The sequence below is a fragment of the Oenanthe melanoleuca genome, chromosome 13 (assembly GCF_029582105.1).
Source record: "Oenanthe melanoleuca isolate GR-GAL-2019-014 chromosome 13, OMel1.0, whole genome shotgun sequence".
Lineage (NCBI taxonomy): Eukaryota > Metazoa > Chordata > Aves > Passeriformes > Muscicapidae > Oenanthe > Oenanthe melanoleuca.
In genome coordinates, this window is record NC_079347.1 from 6,199,186 (window position 1) to 6,211,562 (window position 12,377).

At 45.7% G+C, this 12,377-nt stretch overlaps 1 protein-coding gene across 1 annotated transcript in view; it reads right to left on the reverse strand.

Moving 5' to 3' along the window:
* Positions 1–12,377, reverse strand: part of NSD1 (nuclear receptor binding SET domain protein 1) — a 59,938-nt gene that overhangs the window by 21,795 nt on the left and 25,766 nt on the right. The window contains 10 exon segments of the mRNA XM_056502811.1: positions 89–245; positions 572–751; positions 2,129–2,329; positions 3,130–3,253; positions 3,684–3,827; positions 7,417–7,535; positions 7,837–7,906; positions 8,954–9,063; positions 10,785–11,076; positions 11,220–11,341. Of these exon segments, the coding sequence (XP_056358786.1) occupies positions 89–245; positions 572–751; positions 2,129–2,329; positions 3,130–3,253; positions 3,684–3,827; positions 7,417–7,535; positions 7,837–7,906; positions 8,954–9,063; positions 10,785–11,076; positions 11,220–11,341 (1,519 nt within the window).

Consider the following 12,377-nt stretch of genomic DNA (forward strand, 5'->3'; position numbering starts at 1 on the left):
CCTGCAGAGAGGAGCAGCTTCTCACCTCCATCACTATGAGCACTGCATGAAGAAGGAATGGGGACAAGTCTGTTCTATCTCCACCTACCTGTAGCGCCCAACTTTCACCCAGACTACTTCTTTGTAGTGTGGCTTTTTGCCCGCCTTGCAATCATTACAATACCAGCTTCCCTCTGGCATCTCAATGTTTAGACACTCACGGTGAAATGCAGCCGGGCACGACTCACAGCATAAAAGGCTGCCCCCTGCAAAGAGAAGGAGGAGGAATTTATCAGTCACTGTGCAGGAGCCCTGCGCTCCTCATTTCCAGACAGACCTGGAAAAAAGAAATGATGGTCTCCTGCAAGCCTTTTCAAAAGCTGGGCCCTACTCATGGTAAAAAAAGATCCCTTCTAAGGACCCAGAAAAGGTCCTAGCCTGAAGCTGGACTTAAATATGGGAAGTTAGGGAGGAATTCTGTCCTCTGCAGTTCCCATTGGGACATTCTGGATGAGAAAAGCTTCTGCCCTTTGTAATGAATTCTTGCCAAGGCATTCCCTGGTGCCAGGGGATGCAGTGCTAACCACCTCACCTTCTGAGCAGACAAAGCACCAGCTGACGTTGACGTGCTCGTGGTTGCGGCAGCCCCTGCGGGCAGTGAAGTGGTTGGGGCAGATGATGCTGTTGGAGGCCAGGACCACGGAGCCGGCGGCAAGGCAGAAATCGTTGGAGTGATACGCAACTGGACACCGCACACAGCGCATCAGGCGACCTGCCACCAAACAGCCACAGCACACTCAGCCTCTCATCCTACTCTTTCCTACTAAAACTACACTCTACTCATACCTAAGCTCAAAATGAGCTTTGGAAAAGGAAGTTGACCTTTAAATTTTTTATAGACCACCCATGATATACTCGATGGATTTCTATTAAGTTATATTAAATAACTAAATATATATAAAATTATAAAATCTGTAATACTTATACCATAGATAAAGTTGTATTATTTAGAAGTGAAAAATCTCCTGCATGCTGTGCAGAAACAGTTCAAGAGTTCACAGACTGGGACTGCTTCCTATCATACACAAATAATTACTAAATCAGCTCCGACAGTAATTACAGACGGGGTGTTTCAAGTGCTTAGCTGCACATAATGAAATCAATCCATGTAGCTTCTGAAAACACCAGCACTTGCCTCTTGTTTATCAGATTTTACCCTGAAATTCCAGAACTTCCAGGCAATTCAGACTTCCCTACAGGCCTAGTTTATGGGAGGTTTTTGAGAGCCCGTTTTCAGTTCCTCACAGCAGGAACTATAAACAGGAAGAAGAGGTGGGAGAAAAGGGGTAAATGTGACCACCGAGAAGCAGCAGTCAGTCAACAAATGTTCAGTGAGGAAGCGGCCGGCTGTGGGCTACAGGTTTTGGCCTTGGTGTTGCTTTCTATATCAAATACTAATAAATGAGGGCAAAAAAGCCAACTTTGACACAGACTCTGAGGGTAAAAATGGACCTTGTCTTATTTAACCAGTCTTAAGATACCAAGGATTAAAGAAAGGCAGCCTCAGAAGCAAACATGCACAGCAATCAGAAAAGTTTTAAGTTTGATCATGTGAGATAAAGGTCAAGGTATTGCTGCAAACAGCTCAAACAAATGTTTGCCTGGGAAGCTTAGCCCAAGGGTGTCTCCACTACAAGATGAGAGTTTACATAGGAAAAAAATGGATAAGCAGAACAGTATCATTGTTTGCCCTGTGCTGCTTTTGATGCTGCTGTGATGACAGCCAGTGCTGCTAAGCAAGGCTCATCTGCAGCACTGGCACAGAGAGGAGCAGGTGGAAGAAACACAAGCGTGTCTGTACAGCTACAGAGATTTACTCAAGAACCCAGTGAGGCCTGAGGCAAGGCTGGGCGTGCAGGAATCTGAGGCTCTGGACAGCCTGAGAACATTCCAGCTGCCATGTCCGACCATGGGGAGTGCTGCCGAGCCTCACACTCTGACACCACCCCTTCCACTCCCCTGGGAGCAGCTATTCCTCAGCAAACACAGACAAAAGCAACAATGCAAAGACCTGGTGAACCAGGTAGACCCGAAACAAAGAAAAACCAGGTGACTGCACCGCCCAGACCACCCAGGAGGACTCAGGTACCTTTAGAGGCAGAGATGTTTGCTGGGTTAGCAGCATGGCAGGTCATGCAGATGTGCAGGGAGCAGCGGAAGCCCTTGTTCTGCATGACAGTGGGTGGGTATTTCTGTATGCAGGCTTCGTGGTAATACTTCCCACAGAGGGGCAGCAAGCACCGCTTCACATCCTCCCCGCAGCTCTTGCACACAAAGCAGGTGTGGACTCCTGGAGGAAGAGCAACACAAAGGTCACACAGGAGGGTTAAATGAAGACCTAATGCTGTCACCAGGCTGTTTAATAGCACAGCACAACTTCCCAGCTTGCTGCACCCATCCCAGAACACAGGTCTCTGCATCAGGCTGGTTTGGCCTGCAGTAGAACTCTACAACAAAATAAGTATTATTAGAGCTGGGACTTCAGGCCAAGGAAAAAAAGAAAATAAAAAAATTATAACCTACTTCGAGATCTTCCCCTTTCCAGCCTGAAAAATATTCCTCCTCCCCACCAGACCCTTTTTCATAGATCCAGGTAAGAATGTGTCTCTCTCCCAGCAGACCATGGATATTCACTTCTTGATACACCATGTCTGAATCAACAGTAAGGCTGGTAAATATTTGAAGCTATTATTAATAGCTTCAAATCAACAAAGAGCAGGTCTAGGTTAAACATCAGGAAAAAATTCTTCCATGTGAAGGTGATGAGGCCCTAGCATAGGTTGCCCAGAGAAGCTGTGGATGCCTCATATCTGGAAGTGCTCAAGCCCAGGTTGGACTAGGCTTGGAGTAACCCGGTCTAGTGGAAATGCTCCTGCCTGTGGCAGAGAAGTGGAATTTGATGACCTTTAAGGTCCCTTCCAACCCAAATCACCCTGTGATTCTATGATTCTAATTAGAAAGTCATTATCAGACATCAAACCAATAATCTGATGACTGAGAGCTACTCAGCAGCCCTACAGCAGTCCCATCACTCCAGCCAAGGAAGCACCAGGTAAGCCCACAGTCCTGCACTCACAGAGGCTGCCCTACCTGTGGAACACTCATTGCAGATGAATTTGCCCTTTGGCATCTCGGAGAGCCCAAGGCACTGCAGGTGGAAAGCACCACAGCACTGCGCCTCACACAGCAGCAACTCCCCTGGCTTCTCACAGATCTGTGGGAAACAAACACAGTATCAGCTTGAGCAATTTTCTTCCCAGACAGCAGCAACCCCCCCCTACTCCCACAAGCTGGTCAGAACTGCAAGCAGAGAGCCCCCTGGGGAAAAATGCTACACTGTCCTTGTGACAGTTAATTCCAGTAGTTTGTGTATAACCACTGCCATTTACCATCGACTCCCTGATATCCTACATTGGCCAAAAAATACCTTACACTGGTCACATCTCCTTAACTTCTGTGAACTTTAAGAGGAAGAAAGGCTATTGCAGGAGAAATGCTTGATACAGAGCACAAAAAACTGGTTAATTTTACAATAAGCACTTGGAGGATACCTGGGCTTACCTGGGGCACCAGTGTGTCCCAGAATCTACACAAAAATACTTTACAGTGGGATAGCTTTAAAGAGATTTCTTCAAGAATACTACCTGACACACATTCTCCTTGAGAGCAGCTCCTCCTCCACGCTCCCCCTGTATCTTTTTGGACGAAGGCACTCCATGGTCATTCTCTGATCCCTCCTCATGACCCTCTTTGGGGCTTGCAGCAGTCCCATGAACCAATGTCTCCCCCTTTAAGGAAAAACTAGAATTAGGACTGTCAGTAGCGCCTATCCAGACTTGGAAACTACAAGTTCAGTCACTGAGCACTTAATGGGTTTGGCAGGTGATCTGTGCGTTACCCACCCTGGAGAGAACAGTCCCCATTACAGCTACACCAAAAGAATTACAGGATAGGAAAGGAAAGAACTCTTAGTTTACTAGATGATTAAAAATACACAACACAATTATCTTGCTGTGCATAACCCCTTTCTGAGCAAGGAGTTAGCCCTGAATGGAAACAAATCAGGTAGGCTAGAAAGTCAGAAGCATCCCAGTATCTACTTGCATTAGAAAAACAAATTAAAACCTCAATCTTCATAGCACCTGTCACACACTAAATGAACTACATTTCTCCTCTACACTTATCTCAGCTTGTCCTAACCCATGTGAAATAGAGACACAAAGGTACTCAAGGCCTGTGTTGGTATGAGGTCAGCCAACCCCGAAACAAGCAGCACAGCAGGGCATTTACACCCCATCCTGACTGAGGTGTGGAGTTTCCCACTGTCCTGCACAAGTGTACAGCATTGCCCATAACATCCACAAGTGAAAGAGCATCCTGGGGAAAGGATGGTTTTCAAATCATAAAGGTCTAACCACACGCGCATGGGCCAAGCCAAGGATCCTGCCATAAGGCTTCCCACAGTATCCATGGGACCTGCCCAGGCACTGTTAAGAGGGAAGAATAGCAGGAGGGAAGAATAGCAGGTATCCTAGAGACAGTTGTTTCTACCACAAACACAGCTGGCCTGCAGCTACATTCAGCTGCAGTGACACAGATTTTGTCAGGAAAGGCAACTAAGAGCTAGGAAACACCATCCTGCCAGGTTCCAACCCACTTGGGAGGTCTAGGCAACACTTCAGTGGCCTCACCAGCCCCAGCTGCCACTCCAGAGAAGGTACAATTTAAGGACCATTAATACTGCACCAAAGTGATGTCTTTAGCTACGTGCTTTGAGCCAGAACATTTTAAGGACTCTGCCACTTTTAAATATGCCAACTCACTGCAGGTAGCTGGGTGATCTCAGTGCACAGCTGCCAGTTCCTCCCTGGGTCACCAAGCTGCAGGCATTGCACACCCATGCACAAATAGTACAGCTGAGAGACCTTGTGAGGAATTCAAAATGTTGGCAGAAGCAGCAGCCATCACTCCCATACCTCCAGGCCTGCTTGGTGCAGGCTGTCCAGCTAACAGTCACGAGAGGGAGCTTTGCACCACTTTCTGTATGAGAAAATCTGAGCTGTGGTGCTACTAAAGCTTGTAAGCTGAATTGAATGACTTTTGAACACATTCTGAATCTGGGCAAAAAAAGGACATAAAGATCTTCTAAAGTTTAAAGCTGGAGCTAGTATTCTGCTCAGATAATGAAGCTTTCTTTGCCTGGAACTGTTGGTTTTTCCCCTATTCCCTGAATGAAACGTAATGATTTTATCTGCAGACACTTTAAAGCCATGTACCTTCTGTGGAGCAATCATGCACAGATGCATTGAGGGTATATTGAAATACACAATGCAAAGAAGAATGGTATAAACTGACTTTATTGAGAGAAAAATAAAAAAGAAAACAAAAACCAAAAAACAACTAAGTCCCAATTACAGGCTAGTGCCAGTCCAACATACCTCGCACAGTACAGGCTTCTTCTAACACTGCTCCCAGAACTGCACAGGGAAGGAATGTCAGAGCTAGGCAGGATGGGCAAGGCCCATCCTTTGTGAACAAGGAAAAGGGCATTGCCACTCAAGGCCATCACTCAAGGACCTGTCACTGTTTGCCCTCCTTCCTCTGCCCAGCACAAGCACTGCAACACTACATACCTCCTGCAGAAAGAAGGGCTCATCCCAGGTCTTCTTTCAGAACTAGGTCTGCTGTTGTGTCTGGCACAATCCCAAAGCTTGACCTGTTCTTTGGCACAGCCTGACCTTGGCTCACAACTTTGACAACCATTTTAAACAGCATTTTCCATCCCATTGTCAGCCTCTTACTACCCTGATGTTGTAAATTTGCACTCCTGGCTCTACAGATGGGCAAGGTCAGAGAAAGCTGCTTAGCTCAGCCCAGGCTGACAAGCCTTCCTCTGCCCTTTTTTCCTTGGAAGGCAGTGGGATCCAAGGCTTCACTGTGTTCTATCATCAGACCATGTTTCTTTTCTAGCAAAGTGGAGTACCTTGCCCAGTGTGTGCAGTCACTAAGGGACCAGCATAGTCTCAATTCCACAGGAAATCACAACTACATCTCCACAGCATCCCAACACACACCAGAACACAAGCACTCACCTAAGCCAGGGGATGAATACCCACCACAGTAGCTGAAGAGACACAATCACATAGAAAGGGATGCTGGCAAAGGTGCCAAGCATCGACCTTTTTTTTTTGCACAGTTTACACCATACCTGACTTCTGGTACTCAACACAAATGTCTACAGCTGGAGGCAGTTAAGACTGGGTTTCCTCTGCAGTGAGTAGTGGGTGCAGGATTCAGAGCCATGGCTCTTTGCTGCTCTGAACTGCCCCTCCTTTCAGACAGAAAATTTGCTGTCTCTTAGTGTGTACAGCAGACAGTGTTAATTGCCCCTGCCCAGCACTGGCAAAGGTATTTGTACAGGGTGTTGTAAAACATTAGTCCAGCTGAGCACACTTCAAAAAGAACACAATACCAGTACAGTAAAGCTTACATGGACCAAGGGTTATCACCCAAATTTATTAACTTTATCAGAAATATCCTTTCCAAAATGCAACAGGGAAGGCTGAAACTTTCAAGTGGTGTGGGGTTTGTGTTCTCCTGTAAACTGTTACAACAAGAAATTTAACAATATTTATCTATTTATATATTGGCTCCTAAAATACATACTGACTATCCTGCCTGCTGCTGAACCTGGGCCACTGGAAGTGAGAGGCGATGGTGAGAGGCCCAGAGGTGTCCTGCCTCTCCCAGGAAATCTTGCTTCCCCTACACTTGCTGATAACTGGCTCATTCCTAAAAGGCAAAATGTGCTTGTCAGAGATTTATACACTGACCTTGCTAATATTTAGTAGAGAGAACTGCCCAAGTTATCTCTTTCTGCTGGATGGCAGAATGCAATCAGAGGCTCTTGTGAGCAGTCACAGACAGTCCCCCACCAGCCCCTCCAATGGGTTCTTGGCTCATCTTGGTGTTCAGGTGCAAGCAGAAGGGGCTGAAGTCCAGTCTAGCACTTGTGCTTCATACTGATGTGTGAAAGGGCAAGAGTCTCACCCTCAGAGAAGACCTTTTAGAGCAGTTTGATTTTCTGAGGTGCAAAGCAAGATGCCAGGCAAAACCTGGTTCCATGAATTCAGAACAGCCTCTCTCACAGAGAATTAGTTGAGTAGCAGTTGAAAACAGAGCCTGAGTTAAGCATCATTATAAAATAGCTACTAGATCAAGGAGGTATCTTCAGCCTAAGCCCAGCTCATGCAGCTGCATCAGTGGGACAAATTCTCAAATGACTGGCCAAAAGAAGCTTCTGGCTTAGGCTCTGCCAAGTACCCTGGGAAGCAGCAAACAGGTTATAGGGATCAGAGCATGAAGACCCAACATTACCTCAGAGTGTGGGGTCTCCCCCAGCCCCTCCTCATTTTTCTCCTTCTTGGAATGGACTGCAGCAGAGGTATGGCGCTGTCTCTTCCGCTTCCGCTGTTTCTCCAAGAGCTTTTCAGAAGCTGGGATGCAAGAGAAAGACCATTCAAGGCAAATGCAGAAATAATCCCCTTGCTGCAGGTGACACCAACAAGTTCTGCAGCCTTTTTGACAGCTTTATGCTGGGTCCTATATTCTTTGAGGGCCTAAGGGCTGGAGCAATACCAGCCTCCAGGCAGTTGCAGAGAACCACCAATTCATACTGGTTACAGCAACTTCTGCTGGGCTACTGAACCCAGAACACCAAGCACTTACACACACAGTACCACAGGCACTGATCCAAATGTCTCAGCAGTCTGCCCTGCTATCCCTGCCTTCACTTACCTTCTCCCAGGTCCTGGAAGTGGGCTGGTGAATAGAGCTCAGAACTGTCACTCTCTGAAGGGCCAGTAGCCTACAAACACACAAGAGAGATTGTCAAGCCACCAAGATGAAAACAGAGGCACATCCTCCTCAGCTGTGAAACCTTTTGGAATGACTGCAACATCTAATTTGCCATCCAGGTCATGAATTCATCAGTAATTAGAGATTTTACATGAAATTATTTGGTTTGCGTGTGTGATAAATCACATATGTAAAGGTCTGTCTCTGGGCAAGGAGGAATGTGGAGTCTGATGTGTCTTGTGCTCATCAGCACCATTCACTGCTTCCTGTGCTCTCCAAAAAAAGGCTGCTAAGGTGCTGGAGAAAGACAACCTCTTCAGAGTTTACACTTTTACAGACCTTAAGACTGAAATACAATGGCCTCTACATTACTGCAATGGCATTAACTGTACTAAGACTGTGCCTCACAGTAAAAGAAAAAGGAAAGAAGTGTCATTATTTAACTCTAGTAACAGTGGCAACAAGTTTTGTGCAGGTACATGATCTGAAATAAACACAAGTTGATTTTTCCCAAACCATGTCACTGAATATTGAATATTCAGTGGAGAAGAGCAGCATTTTCTTTAAAAATCTGAACCAAACATGGTATCCTACATGTGATTCACCTCAAGCCTCCATCCTGCTTCAAGCTCTGCACTAACATGCATTCCTTGGGCAGGTAACAAAGAAAACACTGCTCAGAGGAAATCTGATTGAAAAGGAAAAAGCCTTAGGTTCAAGTTCAAGCTACACTGTAACATGACAGAAAGCCTCTGTGCAGAACATTTCTGCTCATACCTTCCCAGCCAGCATCCAGATGACTCCTTTTCCATATAAATCAATTTAAAAAGGAGATTTTAAGCCAAAACTACTTAGTCCCCATTACAAATGAGGAGGGGTGGGGGACAGTGGATTGTTTCATCATAACACAGCAACCAGCACTTTTGGGAAGGGTGGACCTTTGCTCCTGGGCTGCAGCCAATAAAACACCACATCCCATTGCACTGTCTTGTTTAGCAGGATTTGCTGTCTATGCCTATTTCCTATCCAGTCTTCCAAAGATTTGGAAGGAAAGTACCTTCTTTTGGGGAGTCCATTCCTCTTTCTTTGGCATAAAGGCAGTGTCCAAGTCATTGGATTCCAAGAGCTTTTTAGTGGGCTTCCTTTGACGCTTGCTTTCCAAGTTTCCTGCAATGAAACCCTTTACATCAGATAAACAGGGGTTTTCTTGTCTTCAATCAGATTAAGACCATTAAGCCAACAGTTCAAAACAATCTGTTCACCCTGTCTTTAGGATCATAAGCTCCTAGGGCAGAGGTGCCAATTACCTGCTTCTGTACAACTTCAATCAAAACAGACCTCAGTCTGCCATGACCTTCAGGCTCACCTCAATATGTAATATAAGAATCCACCCACAGAAGAGAGGCTGTGAACTCACTGCCAGCAGGTAACACATGCTGGCAGCACAATTCACATCGTAATTTCCCAAACACTTTGATCTGCATAAGTCAGTCCTACCACTGACACAGCCCTGCCTACACTCCCATACTCCTCACACCAGCACTCATTCTGCTGTAGTAAACAGGCTGAAGATCAAAATCCTGGTTAAACTTATTTGAGAAAAGATACCCCAACAAAACTAGGTGAAACCTGCACTATTTCCTACTCAAGCATTATCTTGGCCCTCAGGATAGCCCAACAGACCTGAGCTCCTTCATTAATTCTGGCAACAGCATAAACTTAGAACCAGGAAATGCTGACGCTGAGTGCAGACACTCCACAGACACAGCCTGTTAGCCATCCCACCCCACTCATATGCTAGCTTTGACAATCTCAGCTGTGCCCTTTGACATCTCTGTAGGCACAGCTCATCCATCACACTCCTAACCCTCAAGACAAGCTTCTGCCCACTCTGTGAGCTTCAGCAAGAGGTGAGAGTAAACGAGAGGAAAGAGCTACACAACCTCTGCAGACTTGATGTTTGCTCCTCTGTTGTGTTCTCCTGCATCTCCAATCCTGGATTCACATCCTCAGTTTTTCTTCCTTTAATCCTCTCCAATTTCCCACCTCCTTGTGACACACACAAGTCTCCAGAGGCAATCCCTCTTCCCTCACACATGACAGGCTAACTGACCTCCCACTGACCATAAATCTGCCTGCTTGGTTTACTTTTCTTTACTACAAGCCCTTTTAGGAACAGTGTTCCCTCTTAAGTCAGCACAGTCAGAAACCAGGGCTTTAATTCTGGTCTTTAGATGCTATCAGAGAATAAACATACTAAAAGGAGACTCTGAGACTGACACTACTGGAAAGGGAAAAGGCTCCTCAGACCATACTCCTTCTACACTGTGCCTTACTGAAAGCCAAGGTCCTGGCTTGCTGCTCACACAAGTCTCCAAAAATTTATACAATGCTTAGAACCTCTAAAGGAGGAAGTTTTTCCAGAGGGAATTTTGGGCTACAGTTCCCTGAGAGCAAAAGATCACTCCATGAGCAATGAAGTTTAGACTTTATGCATCACCCTCAGCACAGCAATATTCATCCAAAGGGGTTTACAGCAACAAGAGACCATCAGGCTAAAGGAATGTCACTGTTTGGAAGCACACACAGCAAGGACCCAGAGAAGGAGTTGTGGCCTCCTTCATTACGACAAAAGAGGCATTCTGTGCCAGGATCTAAGAAGGACCACCACAGTCTATAGAAAGCCAACAGGACCAGGTCACTGGAGACCCTTGCACCTGCCCTCTCTCCCTTCTCAACACATTTTAACAGTCAATGAGTGAAGGAAGGCAAGAACAAACAGAGCAACAGCCACTGACTGACCTTTCCATGCTGCCCCAAGCGTCACTTTCCACTGAACTTGTGTCACTTTCACTTAAAAAAGCAGCGTCACACAACCTGCCGCTTACCTGACTTCAGGAATCCCTCTTCTGCATCTGGAGAAGCAGAAACTTCAGAAACATCCGAGGAAGACAGAACCACCTCTGGAAAATCTGAAGATCCTCCTGGAACTTGTTTAGGAGGATCAGTGGAGCGGGATCCCAGGTCTGAGAAGGAACACTCTGCTTCAAGGACGGGAGGGGACTCTTTGGTTGAAGATGGAGTTGAAACCAAAGAACTTGGCCCCCGCTGGGTTTCTCTGTCAGGACTGCATTGTGTAGGAACGCTGCCTTCCAATTCAGACCTCGCCACAGAGTTCACCTGGCATGGCGAAATATGTTGTTGAAAACATTCATCCTCATGGCACTGCACACAGCAAGAACACTCAGCCACCAAGAGCATAAACATACACAGACTAGAGCCCTGCAGTAATAACCACAGAAAGCATATTGGCCTTCACCCACCTTTTGCAATTGCTCCTGGCCCTTCTTTGATTTTTTCTTGGGTGCAAACAAGTGATCATATTCTTCTGCATATTCCAGAAGCCGTTTACTCGGCTTTCTAAGGCGCTTCCTCTCTGAATGTGCTAAGAAAAAGGAAAGCAGCTTCAAGACTGTGTTTCTGAGAGGATTACAAGACATCTGTGGATAACAGCTGTCCCTGACTTCTCTTCCAGAGGTTTCATGTGGGAAGAGCTGATAATTCTTTCTTTTTGGGACAGCCTAAAGAATTTTTGAGTTTCCTGTTTTCCAAAATCCTAACTTAGCAGGGGGGTTTTTAAGGACTTCAAGCATTTCAGGTAAGAAATCAAAACACATCAGTCTGAGAGGCTCCTGAAATTTCACCCAACATGTCCCTGCAAGCTACATCTAACTTGCCTGTAACACTTCTTAGCAACTCATTACTCTTTTGCTGTTTACCCAAACTCTTTTGGTTTTAGTGCAGGGGAGCAGGAAAACATTGTTTTCCCATAACACAGTTCAGTCACTAGTTTCAGTAGGAACATGTAAGCTTAATTGCTTCCCTTCCCCTCCTCCCTGGCATTTTTTTATATACTACAAATTCCCCATCTGCTACTGTGAGCTCATTTATTGCTTTGTTTGCTCCACAACGAGATCAGAGAGCCAGTGACTGCGACACTTCTCATCTCTGCAGTGTGGTAGCATTGCAAGGTAAAAGGTGTTTCCTCACCACAACCCTAACCACCCGTGCTACACCACCCCAACACACCAACACATGGCAAGCTCCAAAAAACTGAACCTGACATTCTACAACATCTCTTATCAGTAAACTGCAAAAACAAGGTGATGCATATTTATGTCTTTTTCACACTTCCCAGAACACCTCTGAATATCTCTGACTTTTCTCCTTTTTTAGCATTCAAAAGTCATTAAATAATACTGCCCAAGGATTTCCCCTAGTCAGGAAAACACCTGCGGTCTCCTGGAAGTTTTGGAACAAACAATAAATATTCTCTTTGCTTCATTTCATTTGGAGGAGGTGGCTTTTTCTTCTTTAAAACGGAAGCATTTCATAACAAAGCATTTAAATACAATGCTTCAGAACAGGGATGTTGGACAGGACTGCTACATTTTATTGTGGCTTTGTGGTTAAACAAGCAT